This window comes from Spea bombifrons, chromosome 6, assembly GCF_027358695.1.
Source record: "Spea bombifrons isolate aSpeBom1 chromosome 6, aSpeBom1.2.pri, whole genome shotgun sequence".
Classification (NCBI taxonomy): Eukaryota; Metazoa; Chordata; class Amphibia; order Anura; family Pelobatidae; genus Spea; species Spea bombifrons.
Genome location: NC_071092.1, coordinates 23653864 through 23675406, shown reverse-complemented (window position 1 = coordinate 23675406; position 21543 = coordinate 23653864). Strand labels below are relative to the sequence as shown.

Genomic DNA, 21543 nt, shown 5'->3' with positions numbered 1-21543 from the left:
GTTGGTATTTTGGCATCTTATGTATATATTTATACATATATATATATATATTTAGTTTTTTCAGTGGCATGATTTAGGGGTGGAACTTATTAGTGCACCCCAGTTTTGACTGTGGTATCTTATATATTGTTCCTAGAGTTGCCACTGCACATGAAATGTTTAAGTAGCATGGCCAGATTTTCCACAAGGTTCCCTAATCAGAGCCCATTTTAGGAGCGCCATGGGAAACTCATGCCCCACCTGGTTACTATAAGTAACTTAATTTGTTTTTGCCAGTGCACGGACAACCATATCACAAAACAGTGTGGAACATGGTCAAATTAATCCTCTGAAATTCCAACCAGCTACAGAGAAAAAATTATTTTTTTAAGGGAACCGAGGTGAACTACAATTGAACAAATCAACTAAATTAAAGATACAGAATATGAAAGCATTCCTGATGTAATGACTGATTAAATAAAATACATCACACTTAAAAGTCATGGTTTGATGGTAATGACTTTTATACACAAATTGAATTGTCATTCAACATCTCTAAGAAACTTATGTGATTTGGCTAATTGCATCACATTTTAGGCAAAACAAAAACCATCAATAATGAATTTCCTTACTACTGACAGAATGTAGGTAAATGGTGATCAGGTAAACTGACCCCACAGTGGAATAACTAATTCCAGTTAACTTAGGGGAGATGAATTCAGGAGAAAGAAAATTGGACAGTGCAACGGAGATGGAGATTACCAGATCTAGACCAAATGCTGGGACTTGATCATGGTTTTATTGGTGCTAATTGAGACATGGTACCTCAATTGTGTTGACTCTGGTATAGTCACCCATACTCACTTACACGGAATCTTAAACCAAAACTCACTAAGGGCACGTTACAGAGAGGTGCGCTCAAACATACACATATAAAGCCTTTCATACAACAAATACTCAGACTGTCATAGACACAGATGCTCTGACATACAAACAATTCCACAGAATCTCACATACAGTCTCTAATGCACATACGTGTAGACGGAAAGTTGAATGTACAATAAACATACTGTTATACCGTATATGTCATAAGTAAAATCTCGGGTTAGAATGTTATGTTTGACACATAAACAACTAGAAAGTCATATCAAAATGTGCATTCCAGTGGGTTTTGCATACAATATTCGTACAATAAAATATAAAAAAATTAAATGCTGCAAAAATGAAAAGAGAAAATGAGAAATGTGCTCAGGGCATGCTTCCCCTTCTCGGTGTCTGTTCATTCGCCAGCTCAGGTGTTGCTTTCAATTAGACGCCTAACACAATGCATTTGTTGCATATGTGATTTTTTTCTGCTATAAAGCACCATTCTCATAACATCCAATTTGGCATTTCCATGAAGCATTAAAATGAACGAATACAATGGGCTGTTGTTATCTAGATGATTTTGATAAGCCTACTCGAAATAATCTATGGGGATCAGGGCAATAATTAAAATCTCCTCTGCTTTGAATTTCATTTACATACAAAATACGCTTTTTACCTTCATCTCCTTTAACTGACTTGTGACCCCTTGATCTTCTGAACTGAGATCATCTGTCAGTACTGAAGAGGACTTCTCAGAGGTTAAAGAAAAGGCCTCCATTTCTGCCAGCTGGACCTAAGCAAAACCATTATTAGTGATGTGGATCTGTGAGTTAACGCGTTCAGACTTTTTTTGGTGTCCTGCTTAGCATACAATCTCTTATTAAAGAATTAAGCTCAAAGAAGCTTTAGTTAAATCACCCCTGACCGTTATGTCTGTAGGAGAACAGGTATTTTATGCTAATCCAATATGCAAATCCTGCAGTGCATAAAGTCAATACAACTCATAAGCAATGCATTAACCCCTTAATGACAAAGCCCGTACATGTACGGGCTCAAAATGCATTGTTTTCAATGGGTTTTGGGAAGCGCCCTTTGTCCTTAAGGGGTTAAAACTAGCACTGCTGTTTTTAGTTAAAACCATTGGGGTACCTGCAATCTCCAGGAGTGCGCAGTGGCTTAAAATGTTTAGTTAGTAAGAGTTGTGTTAATCAATACGCATTGCAGGAACGTTAATTGCCAATTATACCAACAGTTTCCACATTGCTGTGGTGTTTTTGCAATGGACATCATTTATCAAACAGTGGAATTGCATTACTAGACAGGGCTAAATTTGGCTAATTAGAATTTCTACACCAGATTGCAAAATCTCTTCTATCGGGAGAAAGCTGCCCATTATAGGGACTGCCTCGGCTATAAAGTGTTCAGCTGGTCTTGTTAAATGCTCATACAGGTGAAACATAACAATGGCAGATTTTTACAGAAAGCTTTATTGTGCCATTTCACTACTCAATCTCATTGGTTTACATTACATGTGGATTCAAATTAAATAACGCTGAATTTTACAGAAAAAGATTTGGTTGAAAGGGCTATTGTTCTCAGACAGGATGGATCTATACTGCCATAGAATTTCCATTACTATTTCATAACATTTGTTTCCTCTTTTGTGCTCAATAGTTAAATAATTGGATTCTTAAAGCCTTGAAACAGCTGGAAAAATATACATTATTTTCCCACGCAATAGGCAAATTTGGATGTCTTATTTATATTTGTTTTTGGATGTGGCATTAACGATTCACTTAACTTTTCTCTTTAAAGTTCTTATATAGAATAATATTATTATACTTTTTCTGGTTCTAGGTCATCGTGGTGTCTGTGATCAGCTCTCCATATTCTTGAGCTGAGAGATGATTGTTTTTACAAAACAGATTTAGTAAATCCTAAATCAGGGGTAAGTAACATCATATTTTCTCTGGAAGTTATGAAGAACTACCTCCCTGTAAGCTTCCGTTGTTAAACAGAACATTCTACAAAATAAGCAAAGCCTTTTACTTTTATACCAATGGTTCTTCAAACTGAAGAACCCCCTTTGGAAGTGTATTATCCAAATTATTGTTTATATGTATTTTAATTGCAATTATGGAAGTAACCACAATAGCATGTCCATTTTGGTGGAGCCCCCTTCAGCTCCTTTTAGATATTATTAATGAACAATTATCCTATTATGGACTGTCGTTAGATTGTAAGCTCTGCAGGGCAGTGTCTGAAAAAAACCATTGCTGTACATTAATTCTATTAAAAATAACATCTAAGTATGCTTAGGAAGGGCCTGCAGGAATGTGGAGGCACGCTCCTGTGAAAGCTTGGGAATGCTATCTATGTAGATTTTGGGATAGTAAAGGGGTTTTAGCATTAGAATAACCTACCATTGCAGAAATCATATACCCTAAGCCTTTTATTTGACACTGTTTGCTTTATTTGTATTTTTGACAAATGTGTAACCTGTGGAAATTGGAGATGAACAAAGCACACATGACCCTTTCAACTGGATGTGACTGTGTGACATATATCCACAGCTAATGAAACATACTTCATGATGTAGAGGCATGATTTAATAAGACTGAGCGATGTCATTAGGTCTAGATCACATATGAACTGTGATGCATCCTCACAAAAACTAGACTTAAAAGGGTTGCACTGTCAAGCCATGCAGTGAATGATGTGACTTACATAATAGTAGAGTGACACATGCTATATTATCCAGCTGTAGTCACCTATGCTTTTATGGACATAATTAGTAGAGTAACGTAATGGATTAGCATGATCTACTTATTTCCATATAACCCTCACTAATGTCATTCTATCCACAAACACAATGAAAGGCAAACAACGAATGGATTTTACCTCCTGTTTGTCATGATTGCATTTTTCACAGACTGCAGGGGATGAGTAATGGTGGAAGACAGAACCAGATAAATTATCAATGATCATCAATTCCCCTTCAAATGAGTCCTTTATTATCAAGGAAACGCTGTCCAGCCACAAATTCTCCTAAAGTAAATGTCAGATTTGGAAAAGAAAAACACAAATTATGAATATTATGAAGTTATGGTTTATAACATGGACTCAGAAAGCCTTAGCCTTGAACAGGTAGGAATCCGAGTATACAGATAATAACGTGTGGGGTGTTTTATTCTGTGACTTTTCTGCCTGTGAAATGAAAGCAATTATTTTTTGAAATATACAAATTTAAGATACAAAATATGATAAAGAAAATGTTTCCTCTCTACATATGCTATAACATGCGGTATATTACCTGGGCAGGAGAAAAACACCTTAAGCTGCGATGGCCATCAGTGGCTGGTCTGCCTCCACGTCCCCCACTATCCAAACCAGACACTGGAGACGTCTGAGTACAAAGACCATGAGCCAGTTCCAACTCAATTTCTGCATCAAGCTCTGCATCCTCCTGTGCTTCTTTATTGCTGTCATCCAGGTGTTTCATTAATACGGCTACGACCACGTTAATTAGCACAAACTGGGCCGTGAGCACAAAGCTCACAAAGTACAGAGGAGAAATAAACTGAAGGTTGCTTAAACAACTACGGTCATCATTGGTGCAATCGCGTAAGGTATCCTGGCAGAAGATAAGAAATCAAATGTGAAAATATTGAATCTCCATATCGCACATAAACACAACAGCTTAAGGGGATCTTTAGTTATTATGTAGCCAATTACTCAGTCTAATGGATTGACAACACATTGAATTATCCTTTTAAGCCTGTGATTGCTGTGTTGCTTATTGTATGACAAGATGTTATGGCCTGGCTACCACTAATTCTCCAGGGTAATTAGATTCTAACAGCACCAGAACACGATTCATTAGTTCAATGATGGTCAATGATAATCAAGTCCATGTTTACTGGATGTATAAAGTCTACTCAACTAGAGGCACAACTACCAACGTAAACTAGTCTCTCACAACAACCAAAGACTATTTTAAGACTTTAATGCTTCACAAAATGAATTTCTTACCTTCATTATTCCATTCCAGTTGTCCCCAGTAGAAACTTGAAAAAGAGTCAAGAAAGCCATGCCAAAGTTCTCAAAAGTAGCATGACGGCTCATTCCCTCACAAGGATGATCATCATTGCAAACTATGACAAACATGTTGTAAGACAAATATGTTGGTCATTAGGGACACAAACATAATAACCTGCATGCCTGAGCTCTAAATTAGGACATAATGTCCAATTTGCAGCCACCAGGAGATCTGCAGTTTATAGTCCTATCTTTTACCCCAAAAGAAAACAGAGCCTTTGGTTGATGTTAAAACCATTTATTGGGTCAATGTAGACAAAAACATGAAGCTACCTAAACATGTATGTAACTTACAAGGTAGCAATTTCAAATAAAGACTCCATCTTGAATGGAGTCTTTATTTGAAATTGCTACCAACACAACCAATCCTCTAGATAAACCTAGTTAATTTTATCGAGTACATGCTCATAGCTCACCTAGTTTACCAAAAAGTTCCACTCCCAGAGCAGCATAAATGAAGAAGAGAAGCATGAAGAGCAGTCCCAAGTTTCCTACCTAAAATAAAACCAATCAAGTTAAAAGAGAACAAAGAGTTTGATGTTACAGCATGTTTACACTTTGAAAAACAGCTCTGTTGATAAAAGTACATTATTGGTTTCACTTAGTACAGTTTTCTCTGATGTGTTGTGGTGATGTATGGAAACCTTGAACACTTGACCATCTAGTAAACCCATTCTTTTCTGCTGTAAAAACATAAGCCTAAATCAGTCCTTGTGCATGTATTAAGATTCAGGATAGCTTTATACCTATCCCATGGATGTTTAAATTCCCTTACAGTATTAACCTCTATCACTTGTGCTCGGAAGGTTCCACTTATCAACCACCCTTCAATTATTTCATCATTATTATTATTATCTCATGACTAACATTTCTTCTTCATTCATATATTGAACTTTCTTGAATCATTTTATATATTTAAATGCAAACTCAATCTCTCTTAATTTATCCAAAATATATCCTATTCTAATGAATACCTTCAGAGTTTATTGGTCTGGATCATTGGATTGACTGAAAAACATCACATTGGTGGATTATGTGGTATTCACTGAAGTAAAAACAGATTAAGAATCCAATGTCCTAAGAAGGGTACCAAATTAAGCCACCACATCCATGCATCATGCACATCATTCGCATTATAGGTGTGCTTTAATGGGTATGAATAATCCTATAATGTTTTATGTAATGGGTTACTCCTTCTTCTACAACCGAAGCAATAGGCCAAGTTGTCTACTGGCTAATGAACATTTGCATAATGTATATCTTAAAACCTGTGACAGCACATTTCTCTAAAGTGTTTTCTTTTCCTAATAATAACTAAGATTACAGATTATATGAATCAACTGATATGTTTATTCAATAGTAGTAAGGTCACTCGAGATCACAATTTACATTATTGGAGTATGACTTTCACCAGCTGATATATAAATTGGACTGAATCACTTTGGTTAATGGTCATTAAGTTCATCAACATAGTCAGTCTCAGGTAACTATTTGTTGGCTTGTATCAGTGCGTGGTGTGATGGTCCTAATCTAAAATTGGGTGTGTTTTGTAAACCTGGATTGGTAGAAATAACAGTTTATACAGTTGTTTCACCTGATTTAGAGAACATCTCTTTGCCGTAATCTGTGAAAAACCCTTTTAAGATCATGTTTCCATTCCCACCTATACATGAATGATAAGGGGACTTGCACAAACCATTTAATCCTGTTCTGTATTTATTCATCTTTGAATAGATCACAGTTGTATATGTGCACTATTTATTCATAACCAGATAAAGAACAAACAACACACATAACATTCAACAAGTCAATAACTATGAAAAGCAACATATATTACCCTCTGCATTTTTCTATGGAGATAAGTACGGCTTCAAAAAGATTAATGTGCCTGCGCAGTGTAAAGGAAGACATCAGGAAGGAGGCTGATAAACCATCAACTGATGTAGGCCTAATGCTGTTGGGAATACAGACAGCAGACGTGCAGCTACTCTGCCGATTAGTGACTTTAAAAGAACAACTATTAAATGGGACAGACGGAGAAAGCACAGCGATGGTTCTGTAAATTGGTGGAATACCAGAGTGGATTCATAGCCCCAGGAGAACCGTCTGAAGCATGAGTAGCAATATGAAGTGAAAATCATCAAGTCTCATGTAAGAGCAGTGGATCTGATTTGAAATCAATAGTGATGTTGTCTTTTTTGTGCCATGCTTAATGATCACCTGCCCGAGATTTGAAGGAATTAAACTTGCTTGGGGCCAGCTCATTCATCAGGAAACAGACACAAATCTCATTCTGCCTCCTGTCATTCCACCCCTTCAAAATGAAATGCATCTGGGGGTTTCCATTCTCAATTACGCTAGTTTGGGGAGGTCTGCTCTCCTAAGGGAGCCAAAGATAGAGGGGTGGAAGCAATCAGTAGAAGATATAGAGAGAAATTGATCAAAGCGGTGGAGGCATACCAGGGAAGCAACAACAGAGTTAAATAAAGCTTGTAATAAAGAAGATAAAAAAAGATAAATACAAATTAATTTTAAAAATCCTGAAACATTAAGAATAATCTCATAAATACTAGTGATAAACTGTATGTTCTTTGGAAAGAAATGCAATTAAGACGTTGTTGCATATTATAACGAGATTGAATGTTTTTCTTTTGTTAAATGTGGAAACTTACTATATTAGACTAAGTTACTGTATTATGATCTGCGAGAGTATTGCGTAACAATAGAGGAAAAGTTATCAGGTTATTGTGATAGTGAGAAAAAATAATTGGAACAAATAATGTACATATAAAAAATGTATGTTAAAAATGACTTGACAGCTTTGTCAGAAGGACATTGAGGGAGGGACAGGTCAATTGGGCGAGGGGGCTAAAAGGGAGAAATTGAAGCCAGTACGGGCATATGACTTCCTTTCTCCTTTTAGTTCCTGTATGCAGAGCTCAACGTTTGAGAAATACACAAAGTGACAAAAAAAAGAGATGATAATGAGATGACCCAGGCGGACAGGTCACCTTTTTCATTACCTGTGGGAGAGCTTGCACCACCGTGTCCAATAATGCCCTCATTCCTGTTGCCATTTTTAGCAGCTTCAGCACTGTAAAGCAACAACGATAATATGATCACACACGACTTTAGCTTCAACCAAGAAATACAAGTATGGAACATCAGTATTTTTTGTACCAGTGGACATGTCTGTCGCCTACAATGCTTTTATAAATGATTTTATAATTATTAAATAATTTTACATTATTGCAGCTGTTTTGCAGTTTTAAGATGAGAAATATGTTTTAATAATAAATATATAATCTCTGCACCTGTTATAAAAATAAGTTTCAGGTACAAAATTGCATTCTATTAAGGGTAGGTGACTATTATGCTCTACACTTAAGAGTTTGTAATGTAATGTAGATGTAAAAGCAAATCTAGAAGAGTTTTTCATTGTCTATTTGTCTCAAAAGATGTAAAGAGATGAAAGAGTTCCCAGGTATGGCTATAAGCCACCACACACAACCATTAATAACATCTGTCATTGCTCTGGTAAGAATAGAGGTGGACTTTGCCTGGTATTTCTTTTTTTGAGTTTTTTTTTTTTTGTTTGTTTGTTTCTTTTGTTTTGCGCAAGCTCTACAGAGCCCTAACTCACAAAAAGCAATGTCTGATTTTGTATAGCAACATAATGAGCTTATTATTGATTTATATAGCACCATCATATTCCATGGCACTATACAATGGGTAAACAGGACATAACAAGTTGTGTATAACATAACAATTTAGACTTACAGAAATAATATACTGTATATTACACTTATACAGTATATTTTTTGTTCAAACTGCTCATTTACTAATGTACATGGTAATGCTGCTATGCAAGCTATAAGTCTCTTCTGTTTTGTCATTACTTCTTTGAGATATAAATCTATAAAAAGATTGCTGTTTTCATGAAAATGGTAAAGCAGAACATGGCCCTATGTAAATATTGGTATACATTTCCAGTTTACAATTCTCACTGCATTGCAGATAGGTAGACAGTTCTTTAACCTGATAAATAATGGAAAACTGTACACAATAAACATTAATAAGCTGACACAATATCATTACCCCTGGTGATGCGCAGCACCCTCATTATGCGAATAATGGTGGGATTGATTGGCAAAGCAGCATTAATCTCAATCTCTTCCAGAGTGATACCCATTACGGACAGGAGCACAATGGCCAGATCCAGCTGGTTCCACCTTAAGACAACACAAAATACAGTCAATCATAGAAGGGTGCAGGACGAATAATTGGAAAGACATCCATAGCTAGGTCAGCTGGTTAAATGCATTTTACTAAAACTGACTTTACTGCCTGTTGGAAGGCTAATAATAATAATTAACAATAAATAAAAAAAATAATGATTGGTTCAAACATACTGTCCATTTCTAATGTAATGTAACTATGAATCTAATTATTGTGCATTATATAACTACATTACCTTCATGTATCTAAGAAAGTATCCTGTATATCATGTCTGTTAACTGATGAGAAATGCATCTGATATGAGTGTCATGCACCTTCTTTAGTATGCAATTTTATCATTTAATATGATAAATGATATGCGACTGGGCACAGCCCTCCATAGTGTTAACGGGCTTGTTGGGGAGACCTCCCTCTTAACCAGTCCATTGAGTAACAGCATTGGAGGGATATGCAGCAGAGGGTCTACCATCCCCCTGGACCTGCCATCTTAGGCCTCGTTGGCCTAGGTCAGAATACGGAGTTCACCTTGAGAATAGCACTTTGTGTACCTAAACTGTTCAGTCTATGCTGGATTGGAACTATGTGGTGTTTTTATAGTATTATGCCTGCTGAATATTGTTTTTTTTTTATGGCTTGAAATAAACATGCCTGTGTATACTACAATGGAGGAGTATGTGAATTCTCTGGGGCATGCTTGTAAGTGTCATAACAACTGCCATTTTAGCACCACCACGCCCTGTGGATATAATTATTATTTGAGGAAAGGACTTGATCATGCTAATATAAGTTATATCTACTCACAACTGTGCTACTTGATATAGTAGTTTATTTTGAATTTTACATTACTACCTAAGTAGGTGTGAGTGGCTTTAAAGTTAGACTCCGGCACTCGTGATTCATATATATATATCCAGTTACAAAAAGTTGGGTATAGTGGTGGGTGGAAGGTACATTAACTCTTGCATTGGCTAATTTGGCCTTACTAAGGAGATTAAAGCACCAGGGAAAGATATTTGCTGGCAAGTTAAATTACTTCTGAGAATACCAAATTTGGGGAAAAATTCACTTATTTTAATATTTGCCAAGTTAACTGACAAAATAAATGAAATTAGTATTACAAGGTTTTTTTTTAGTTTTTTCTTTTTCGCATTAGCTGTGAACAAAGAGGTAAAACTGTTTTCACTTTTTAATTTTTTTATTCCAAAAGATAGATTATATAGATGAATACAGTTTAAATTAAAAGCCCTACTTGCCCTGAACATTTGTGTGGGTACAATAAGTGAGAAAGTGGGAAATTATGGTTGTACAGAGGCATAGCAGAAATGTTGAAAATGCTGTTATCCACAAGTGTAAAATGCTTTTGACATAAGGGGTTAAGGTTCCCTGGCAAACGTTTCTAAAGGACTTTTTGCCACAATCCCAATAGTACAACACTGGTCCAGTTACCAATTACCATGTCACATGAAGCACTTTAGTAAATATATTCCTAAAACCACAGACTTTACTAGCGAAAGTGAAAGACATATTTGCATTATCATATTTGATAAATATATATCCAAGCCTTTGAGAACTAATAAAAAATTGTCATACCAATTTTTCACAGCATTTTGATTTATTACATTGGGAACTAACAATTATGTATATATATATATTTGAATTATGCATGTGTGGCTAGTACCATTACAAATGCTCAGCAATTTCAAATCTCACAGACTTCAAAAGTTGTGACCTCAGCCAATCACAGATGGTCCATACCATGTCATTATTGATTAAACAGACCCAAACATAAATATCAAAACTGATTATTAAATCAAATTTTTTTCTAAATTATTGAGAAGTGGAACACCAGATAATCGATGATGCTTCAAAGATATACAATTCAAATTAGAAGAAAACAATTCTGCTACATCAGCATTACTTAGAATCCAACACCTGCAATAAGGTTTAGGTCTGCAACGTTGAATAAATTAATCTCAAACCAGATAATGCTGTATTTATTTACGTCATTCGGCCAACCTCAGTGACGAGAGAGTATGCACACAATACACGCTACAGATTTAGGTGGGATGTTTCTTGTAATAAATTTTGAGCCTACTTTATTAGAACACCTAAGTGCTCTGTAAATCCAATTAAGATGGAATCTTACTGGCTTTATTATAGTTTAACTTAATCATTAATAGATGGAATCAGTAACCTTACACATTCCATGGAAATGTGGCTTGAGATGAAGGTTGGCACCTTCCACATTCCCTTACAGAATTTATTTAGGAAATGTACTATCATCATGGACTAATTTTCTAACTAAACTCACAGTGGCATTCACCTAAGTAAACAGTGGTCACATATGACAACCAAAACTACTTGGCATTATATATATTTATCTGGCAAAAAGTGCAGGAATCCAGGCTGAATGATAAGCTTTAATGCACTTAGCAGCCTAAGGCTGGTATTCTTTATAACCATATTGGTTTTATTTTTTTTTAATTATGTGAATGATCTCCTTCCAAGTAAAGATCAAATGTGCAGTATCTCCTTACACAGAAATTGCTGCATGAGGCTCAGCATGAGAGTCTGCTACTCAACAATTCTTACACATGACACACATAGTTCATCAAACAAGCCTGGGGCACTTTACTCAGTTGCATTCAGCTCGCAAACACCCAAGCTAATTACACTGTTCACTGAGATTGGGGCATCATTAAATAAGTCTGCAAAGTCATATCTTCCGCTACCCCATGTACGCCCCACTGATCAAAGGCACTAATGATTTCTATTTAATTACAGGCCTAGCCATATAAGCTTGGGTCACATTTTACAATCCTAAAATTCAGTCACCTACCTGAAGAAATTGCTCTGTAATGACAATAAATTTTAATTTAAATAAACCAAAACATGATAAACATGATACAAACTAAATTTAAAAATGAATCTAGTCATGTGAAAAAGAAACTATACCCTCTTTGAATTCTATGGTTTTACATATCAGGACATTATAACAATCATCCATTCCTTAGCAGGTCTAAAAATAAGGTAAATACAACCTCAGATGTACAACAACACATGGCATATTACACCGTGTCATGATTTACTCAAAAAAAAATAAAGCAAAAATGGAGAAGCCATGAGTGAAAAACTAAGCACACCTTATGATTCAATAGTTTAAAGAACCACCTTTCAGCAGTAATAACTTGAAATAATTGTTTTCTATATGTGTATCAGTCTCTCGCATCATTGCAGAGGAATTTTGGCCCAATCTTCTTTACAGCATTCCTTGAGGTTTACAGGCAATTGTTTATACTTGGCTCTCTTAACGTCTGGCCACAGCAATTCAGTTTCATTCATTGTGTGGTAGATTTGCTAGTGTGCTTGGGATAATTTTCTTGTTGCATGACTCAATTTCAGCCAAGCTTTAGCTGGTGGTCAGATGGCCTCACATTTGACTCTAGCATGCTTTGGTATACAGAGGAACTCATGGTTCACTCAATGACTGCAAGGTTCCCATGTCTTGTGGCTGCAAAACAAGCCCAAATCATCATCCCTGAACAACCATGCTTGACACTTGGTATGAGGTGTTTATGTTGATATGCTGTGTTTTTTGCCAAACATGGCACTGTGTATTATGGCTAAACAACTTTACATTGGTCTTGTCTGTCAAAAAGACATTGTTCCAGAGGTCTTGAGGTTTGTTCAGATGGGACTTTGCAAACCTAAGCTGTGCTGCCGTGTTCTTTTTAAGGAGAAGAGGCTTTCTCCTGGCAACCCTTCCAAACAAACCATACTAGTTGAGTTTTTTGTTATTGTACTTTCATGAACTTTAACATTTAATATGCCAACTGAGGCCTGTAGCATCTGAGATGTAATGCTTGTTTTTTTTTCAATTTCTTTGACCATTGCACAGTCTGACCTTGAGGTGAATTTGCTGGCACATCCACTCCTGGGAAGATTGGCAATCTTTCTCACTGTAGAATGATGGACTTTAAATTCTTTGCAAATTGCATTATAACCTTTCCCAGATTGATGGGCCACAACAATGCTTCTCTAAGATCATTGGCATTGTGTTAACATACACCTGAATGTTCCAGACAGGAACATTGGGTTTTATAAAGGTGGTCACACTTGCTGGTGATCAAATGTTACTTAGTTTTTATACACATGGCTTCTCTATTTATGGTGTAATGTGTCATGTGTTGTATTTACCTAATTTTTAGACCTGCTAAAGAACAGATGATTGTTATTATAACCTGATATATAAAACCATAGAATTCAAAGAGGGTGTTCTTTCTTTTGCACACAACTGTATTTGGATTTTGTTAGCAAATACAATGTACATTGTAATTCTATTAATAGTTATAAGCTCTTTTTGAAAGTAATATAATATGCTCATCTAAAACTATATATACAATGTACATGTGTACTCATTTAATGTGCTCCCTTTTCTTGTGAGTGCTTTTATCTATTTTTTCCACTTTAACATAAACCGTTTTTAAACACGTGTCATGCTTACCATGTGGACAGTGTCCCTTTAACAAACATATCCTATTTTAATTAGGATACTTACCTATCCTTAAAGAATCGTCTAAACCCAAAAGCTACAAGTTTCAGCACAGCTTCAAGTACAAAGACAGTAGTAAACATGTAGTTACAGTACTTCAAAGCCACTTCAAGAGACTATGGAAGAGAAGAAATTATGATATAATACACATACACTTACAGCAACGTAATGCATAGCAAACGTACCACACAGTGAATTACAATAATTTTGATCTTGTATGGAATGTATCAGCAGAATTCTATAAAGCTCTCTGCTATCAATAAGTGCGGTATAAATACACAGAACACTGTAGTTAATAGTGCTACTTGTCTCACTCGGGAATGCTTTAAATATGTCTCCAGATTTATCTAGCAGGACAAAGGTAGCTTACTCCACTCACAGGAATATATTTTTACATTTATACTTTTTCAGATATGTCATACGCCCTCCCATTGGATTGTGCATATTTCATAATGTATGCATCAAACATACGAATTGTGGGTGTTTGCACCATGAATGAAAATATACCCTGTGAGGCATGAAAATCTAATTTACTTCTGTTAATGAATTTTCCTGCATCCGTAATAAAACATAACACATGAACAGTACAAAGACTCAACTAAAAGGCATGTAATCACTCTTCCAAATCCCCACTTTATTATAAAAATACCTACAATGCAATGCCTAAGAAAGGAAACCTATAATAAAACGTTATTATTTTTATTCTTATTTTTTTATTTCTACAAAAAAATGCAGAAACGCAGATGTATAGAATGTGTAAAATGTGTAAAATTTTAAAACTAATTCTACTGATATTGAATTATAAGCAAATATAGTACTGGTAAAAGATATATCAAAGTGAAGTGTTCATATAAATGTGGAAGTTTTGTAGTAAGGCGATAACTCAGACACTGCACATTTTCATAAGTTGAATCAATAAGGATTGAGGTCACATCATTTTGTAGAAGCTGGGAGTTGCTTGGAAAATTGCAAAATTGTGAAGCACTTGACCCAGGTTACCCTGATTTTTGCATAACTAAACTTGTGGTATGTCTATATGGAAAATGAGACACAGGCCCAACCGTACTAAACGGACAAACTAGATTCTTTAATTGGTCCGCAATCAAGTACATGTAGGAAGGGGTGTCACAGATATAGTTTGAAAAGGGCACTGAAAACCATAGAAGCCACCTTAGAACTTCATCAATTGGACTCTGGTTCTAACTCTGGACTTTGAGAGTTTACTCTCACCGTGTAAATGAATATATCAGTGCTGAAGCAAAGATAAACAGGTACAAAGGATTCCAGTTTAATTTACAGTCCTTAATTTTCCTCTGTACCTTGTAACATTTTCATTGTGGACAGCAACATACAATTAAGTTGTGAAAAGTTGGCAGTTTCTATGAAGTAAATGATTTAAAAGAGAGCTGTCCAATCCAATATTACCTAAGATCTATGTTCTTATACTTTCAAACACATTATGTGTTTTCTTTTCATTTTCTGTCTTGTTTTAGTAATGGTATGTAATTGACAGATTTATTTTCTACTGTGCTGTTTGCAAGAGCTGCTTTTTTGTGTTGTTTTAAAATATAGTCTGACCCTAAGGTATTTGTGATAGTTTTCATGAAGTTGATGCTAGAAAATTAAATCTGGATAACTTGGTCAACAATGCCACATACATTTGCAGTACTGCATGCAATGAACTCTTTTCTACTTACCCTTGGTTGACTGTAGTGTTCCAAGGACATTGTGACAACATTAAGGCAAATAATAATGGTGATGAATATATCTAAGTAGTGGCTAGTACAGACAGAATGAATTAAAAGGCGTGCAGGGCAGTAGGTGGCATAGTACGGTAAGCGCTGGGCTTCTGTGGGGAAAAAAGAGAGAAAATGTAAAGACAAATTACACTCGAGAACAAGAGGTATATTGGAAAAGAGAACAAAATGGATGGCACATGCTGGTGAAGAACAATAAAGAAACAAAGTTTTAAATACAGAAAATGAGCAGATAGAAGCATGGAATGAAATGAGCAGTGATCAAAAAACACAGTCATAAAAGAAAGTAACAAACATACAAACTAATATTGGCAAATAGTTGTGCTATTCCATTTACAGTATCTCACAAAAATGAGTACAACCCTCACATTTTTGTAAATATTTTATTATATCTTTTCATGTGGCAACACTGAAGAAATTACACTCTGCTACAATGTAAAGTAGTGAGTGTACAGCCTGTATAACAGTGTAAATTTGGTTTTCCCATCAAAATAACTTAACACACAGCCAATAATGTCTAAACCTTGGCAACAAAACTGAGTACACCCCTAAATGGAAATGTCCAAATTGGGCCCAATTAGCCATTTCCCCTCACCGGTGTCATGTGACTCATTACAATGTCTCAGGTTGTTACAAGGTCGCAGATGTGAATGAGGAGCAGGTGTGTTAAATACTGGTCACTGGAAGTTCAACATGGCACCTCATGGCAAAGAACTCTCTGAGGATCTGAAAAAAGAATCGTTGCTCTACATAAAGATGGCCTAGGCTATAAGAAGATTGCCAAGACCCTGAAACTGAGCTGCAGCATGGTGGGCAAGACCATAAAGCAGTTTCACAGGACAGGTTCCACTCAGAACAGGCCTCGCCATGGTCGACCAAAGAAGTTGAGTGCGCGTGCTCAGCGTCATATCCATCGGTTGTCTTTGGGAAATAGATGTATGAGTGTTGCCAGCATTGCTGCAGAGGTTGAAGGGGTGGGGGGTCAGCCTACCAGACCATACGCCGCACACTGCATAGCTGTCGTCCCAGAAGGAAGCCTTTTTCTAAAGATGATGCACAAGGACAAGTGTGCCATGCCTACAGTCAAGCATGGTGGTGAAAATGTCATGGTCTGGGCCTGCATGAGTGCTGCCAGCACTGGGGAGCTAAAGTTCATTTAGGGAACCATGAATGCCAACATGTACTGTGACATACTGAAGCAATGCATGATCATCTCCCTATGGAGACTGGGCCGCAGGGCAGTATTCCAACATGATAACGACCCCAAACACCACCTCCAAGACGACAACTGTCTTGCTAAAGAAGCTGAGGGTAAAGGTGATGGACTGACCAAGCATGTCTCCAGACCTAAACCCTATTGAGCATCTGTTGGGAATCCTCACACGGAAGGTGGAGGAGCGCAATGTCTCTAACATCCACCAGCTCCGTGATGTCGTCATGGAAGACAACTCCAGTGGCAACCTGTGAAGCTCTGGTGAACTCCATGCCCAAGAGGGTTAAGGCAGTGCTGGAAAATAATGGTTGACACTTTGGGCCCAATTCGGACACTTCCACTTAGGGGTGTACTCACTTTTGTTGCCAAGGCTTAGACATTAATGGCTGTGTGTTGAGTTATTTTGATGGGAAAACCAAATTTACACTGTCATACAGGCTGTACACTCACTACTTTACATTGTAGCAGAGTGTCATTTCTTCAGTGTTGTCACATGAAGATATAATAAAATATTTACAAATATGTGAGGGGTGTTCTCACTTTTGTGAGATACTGTAGTTCAAGTCGTGAATGCCATCATGAAGCCCTCAAATGGTCATAACTTGTCTAGAATATGGAATAGCATGGGTTAATAAACACTGGACTATACTAAGAGAAGAATGACAGTAATGACAGCTGAAAAATCACATTTGAACATGGCAAGTCTGGGATGAATAGAATAACCACAACTGTACTAGAAATTAAAACATTGGAGTAGTTAACCCTTAACTGCCAGTGAAGCCTGCAGCGCATTGTAGAATTATGCCGTGCAGGTCCCTCTGGAAGGGAAACAGTTATGGGTAAAAAAGGGCTGGGGTAATAGAACAGTACATTATAAAATATTGAACCCATTTTGCATATAATTACATATAAAGCAAACCCTTCTTCCCTTTTCTATCTCAGTGCTTCTCAAACTGCAGTCCGTGGACCATCAGTGTAACTTGGGATCTTTATGGTGATGCCCAGAACTATTAAGAGTACATAAGTATGCATGCATGTTCTTCCTTGCATAAACAGGAAGTGGGGTGGTCCTTGGCGTTTTATACCATGCCAAAGTGGTCCACGGACCAAAAAGGTTTAAGAATCACTGCTCTATCTTTCTTCTCTCCCACTTTTGAGCTATGTTTCACAGTTTGCTGGCCTTCATAATTTAGTCTGACCTGACCACTACTTTTTTTTTAAGTTCTTTTTTTTGTATTAAGGTATCTTGCTTTCTCGCTCCATATATGAGATATATTCACTCAAAACAGTGAATACATTTGGTGACAATAAACAAAGCAAGGCAATGTGAGACACTCAGTAGGTCTATGAATCAAATCAGTCTACAAAACCAAGAGTATACTGAAGGTGTACTCTGCAGATGTCTAGTAATTCATTTTCTGTTTCATAATGTGTGCACAAACATACATTTCATAGACCCTCAGGTTATTTTTTATTCTTAGGATCTATATTTTAGACTCTAGTACCATTTGCTAAGGAACAAGTAGGTAAGATGTGCAAATATCTTGTCAATAATGGATCTGAAATCCAAGCTATTTTTGTATTATTTGTGCATCATATATGCTGACACATATTCAGTACTGGTGGCATGTCTTTGTCTTTTTTGATACATAGACCCTGCTGGCAGTTGTTGTTAAAAAGGTTGATTTCTATCAGTTATAAGTTAACCAGATCTACAAACTGAAACTTGAATGGGCATGATAGATTATGGACACTTATAGTGGCACTGAAGGCAGGAGGAAGAAGATAGGGAGAAGTTATAGTGCCTACGAACCGACCGAACACTTAGGCTTTCTCTTACTCCTTCTTTTTTTCTCCAACCGCCTAAGGCGTTTCTCCTCTCGTCTCCGGGCTTCCTCAGCCTCCTGGTGTTGTCGGCACTTGTGGAAGTTTTCTACTACTACACCCACAAACATATTTAGTACAAAGAAACTGACAATGAGTAGGAAAGAGATAAAATAAAGCAGCATCCAAGGATTGTGATTGGTAATAGGCTAAAAGGCAAACAAGAAAACAAAAACAATTAGAAGCCATTTAATATAGCACGTAACAAGTATCACAGGTACTGACTGAGAATTATCCACCTTTGCCACCTCAACAGTGCAGATATTACTAATTTCGCATATAAAAGTTATTTTTTTAACAAAAAAAAGCGTAAAAGAATTTAATATAGAGCAGATCCACTTGTGGCTGTTACATATACAAGAATAATGTTGAGTTAAAGTCAAAGGGCTAGTTATGCACCTATTTAACATTTGGCATACAAAGTATTCGGTTCAGAATAAGGTTCTGGTTAAAAGCTATGCATAAGAGGTCTAAGGAAGGATCATTCTATGAAGATGAAGATATGACAGCTCTAAAGTTCATAGTTAAATGCTGGCTTATTCTTTAATTCCCAAAGCTGAAATACCATTTTGCATTTGACCCCCCCCAGTAAAAAATAAAATAGAAATGTCCACTAGCTAAAGTATTAAAAATAATGAAGCTGCTACCAATCAAGATAAATATCTGCTTTGAATGCTTAGTCGTTTTTAAACAATTTTGGCAGTCATAGGTGGTATAAGGTGGACATTTTTATTTTTTCTGAATAGGTCACTAATTTGTTTTTGTTGTTGTTTAATCACTAAGCTATATTAAGGACAAAAACAGAAATTCTACCTGCTGGTCCACAGCCACTGCATCTAGTCCATTATACATGATATTAACCCATCCGTCTTTAGATGCCAAAACAAAAAGTGACATTAACGCCTGAAATTGAAAGAAGTTACACACATTTAATTAGATTTTGTTAGTTTGCAAATCCCACGAAACTTAAATAAAACTGACGTATTTAACCGTCTGTAAGCAATTACCTGCCCCAGGTTATCAAAGTTGTACTTATGGTGTACCCATTTATAATTGGCCGCTTCACAGTCTGACCTGTTGGTGACATTTCGAACATCTACACCAAGGCAGTAGAAAAATTTTCCCTTAAAAAGCTGCAGTAAAGAAATGAAGTGTGTAAAGAATTACAAAATATAATTACAGAGAACGCATGTGGCCCAATTACACTTAATGAGATGAATGAACAAAGGGCAAAACAAAGACCCCACAGATACCAATAAATTAAAAGCAGGCATTTTTCGATTGAGCGCCCATGGTCACCTTGTCTATTAAGTTCAGGTAAGTAAAACTTATGTAAAAATAGAAAATTCTTTCTGGGCTTGGGTAGATTCCCATTTACATCTTGTGTATCTCTAAACCAGGCAGCTCCACGCCTACAGCATTCTACAGTCATTAATATGTGTAATATAAGAATTTGACATAGGACAAGGTAAGAGAAAAAATATACTGTAAAAAATGACATTTTTGAAAGGTAAAGACAAAGAATACAGTAGGACAAGGGTCATCTTATAAACACTTAAATGATAGGACCTATTCACCAGGGGAATATTCCTAAGGAGGTTTTCAAACACGGTCATTAAGGGGCATTCGCAAAACATCCAAGACAGATGTCAATACAAATGTACATTGAATAGAGCAACATGGTGGCTTTTATTTCATTTGCAGCTAAGACGCTCCAATATTCTTCTAATATTCTTCATAGAGTAGAGTAACCTTTAAGGGTTCCTCTAATAGTAAAGGGGATGTACTGTGTGTAAGAATACAGGGCAAAATCAAATTGTTACCTGCACACCTAGAATCCCAAAAATAATAAAAAAGGCACAGCAAATGAGAACAATATTTCCAATAGGTTTTAAAGAAGATATTAGGGTCTCCACCACCAGTTTCAGTCCAGGAGCTCTGCTGATAACCCTACATGGAAAAGAATATTTGTAATTATTAACCATAATGTTTACAATCAACTAAGCTTTTTAAAGTAGCTGGTTGTGTAATTTATAACAACTATTTGTTTTTTGTTTTTCAAAATAGCAAATCAATTTTGGTCAACAACACATATGTGGCTTGATAAAATGTGGAGAAAGATAATACAGCTTTTAAAACGTTGGAGATAAGTTTAGTGTATCTATAGTCGTGTGAAGAAGAAAATACACCCTCTTTACATTCTATGGTTTTACATATCAGAACATAACAATCATCTATTCCTTAGCATGTCTAACAATTAGGTAAGTATAACCTCAGATGAACAACAACATATTATACCGTGTCATGATCTATTCAACAAGAATAAGCCAAAATGGAGAAGCTGTGTGTGAAAAATAAGTACACCATCAATGCTTCAATAAGAGGCTAAGTAGCAGACAGGTCCTGCTAATTAAATGCCCTTGAATAAGTGATCATTAGCAACTGTGACCACCTCTATAAAAGCCAAAGTTCTTGCAGTTTGCTGGTCTGGAGCATTTAGGTTTGTGTTAACACAATGCAAGTAGTAAAGACATCAGCAACGACCCATCAACCTGGGAAGTGGTTTAAGGCCATTTCCAAGCAATCTAAAGTCCATCATTCTATAGTGAGAAAGATTATTCAAAAGGGGAAAGCAAATTCACCCCAAGTCCAGACCTTAGCCTAATTGAAATGCTGTGCCGGGACCTTAAGAGAGCTGTGCATAAGCAAACCTCAATGAACTGAAGAAACGTTCTAAAGATGAGTGGGCCAAAATTCCTCCACAACGATGTGAGAGACTGATAGTCACACAGAAAATAATTACTTCAAGTTCTGCTGCTAAAGGTGGTTCTACATGCTATTGAAACATAAGGTGTACCTATTTGCTTCTCTATATATGGCTTCTCTATTTTGGCTTTATTTTTGTTCAATAAATCATGACATGTTGTAATATGTCATGTGTTGTTGTACATCTT

The 21543-nt window shown here is 36.3% G+C and overlaps 1 protein-coding gene across 1 annotated transcript in view; it reads right to left on the bottom strand.

Moving 5' to 3' along the window:
- CACNA1I (calcium voltage-gated channel subunit alpha1 I) overlaps window positions 1–21543 on the bottom strand; it is a 67778-nt gene that overhangs the window by 8609 nt on the left and 37626 nt on the right. The window contains exons 13-25 of the mRNA XM_053470282.1: window positions 20413–20539; window positions 19597–19722; window positions 19403–19492; window positions 18546–18738; window positions 15433–15584; window positions 13742–13851; window positions 9043–9176; window positions 7968–8038; window positions 5361–5439; window positions 4879–5000; window positions 4160–4480; window positions 3748–3894; window positions 1523–1639 (exon numbers count right to left, since the gene is read on the bottom strand). Of these exons, the coding sequence (XP_053326257.1) occupies window positions 1523–1639; window positions 3748–3894; window positions 4160–4480; window positions 4879–5000; window positions 5361–5439; window positions 7968–8038; window positions 9043–9176; window positions 13742–13851; window positions 15433–15584; window positions 18546–18738; window positions 19403–19492; window positions 19597–19722; window positions 20413–20539 (1789 nt within the window). The remainder of the gene's footprint in view (window positions 1–1522; window positions 1640–3747; window positions 3895–4159; window positions 4481–4878; window positions 5001–5360; window positions 5440–7967; window positions 8039–9042; window positions 9177–13741; window positions 13852–15432; window positions 15585–18545; window positions 18739–19402; window positions 19493–19596; window positions 19723–20412; window positions 20540–21543) is intronic.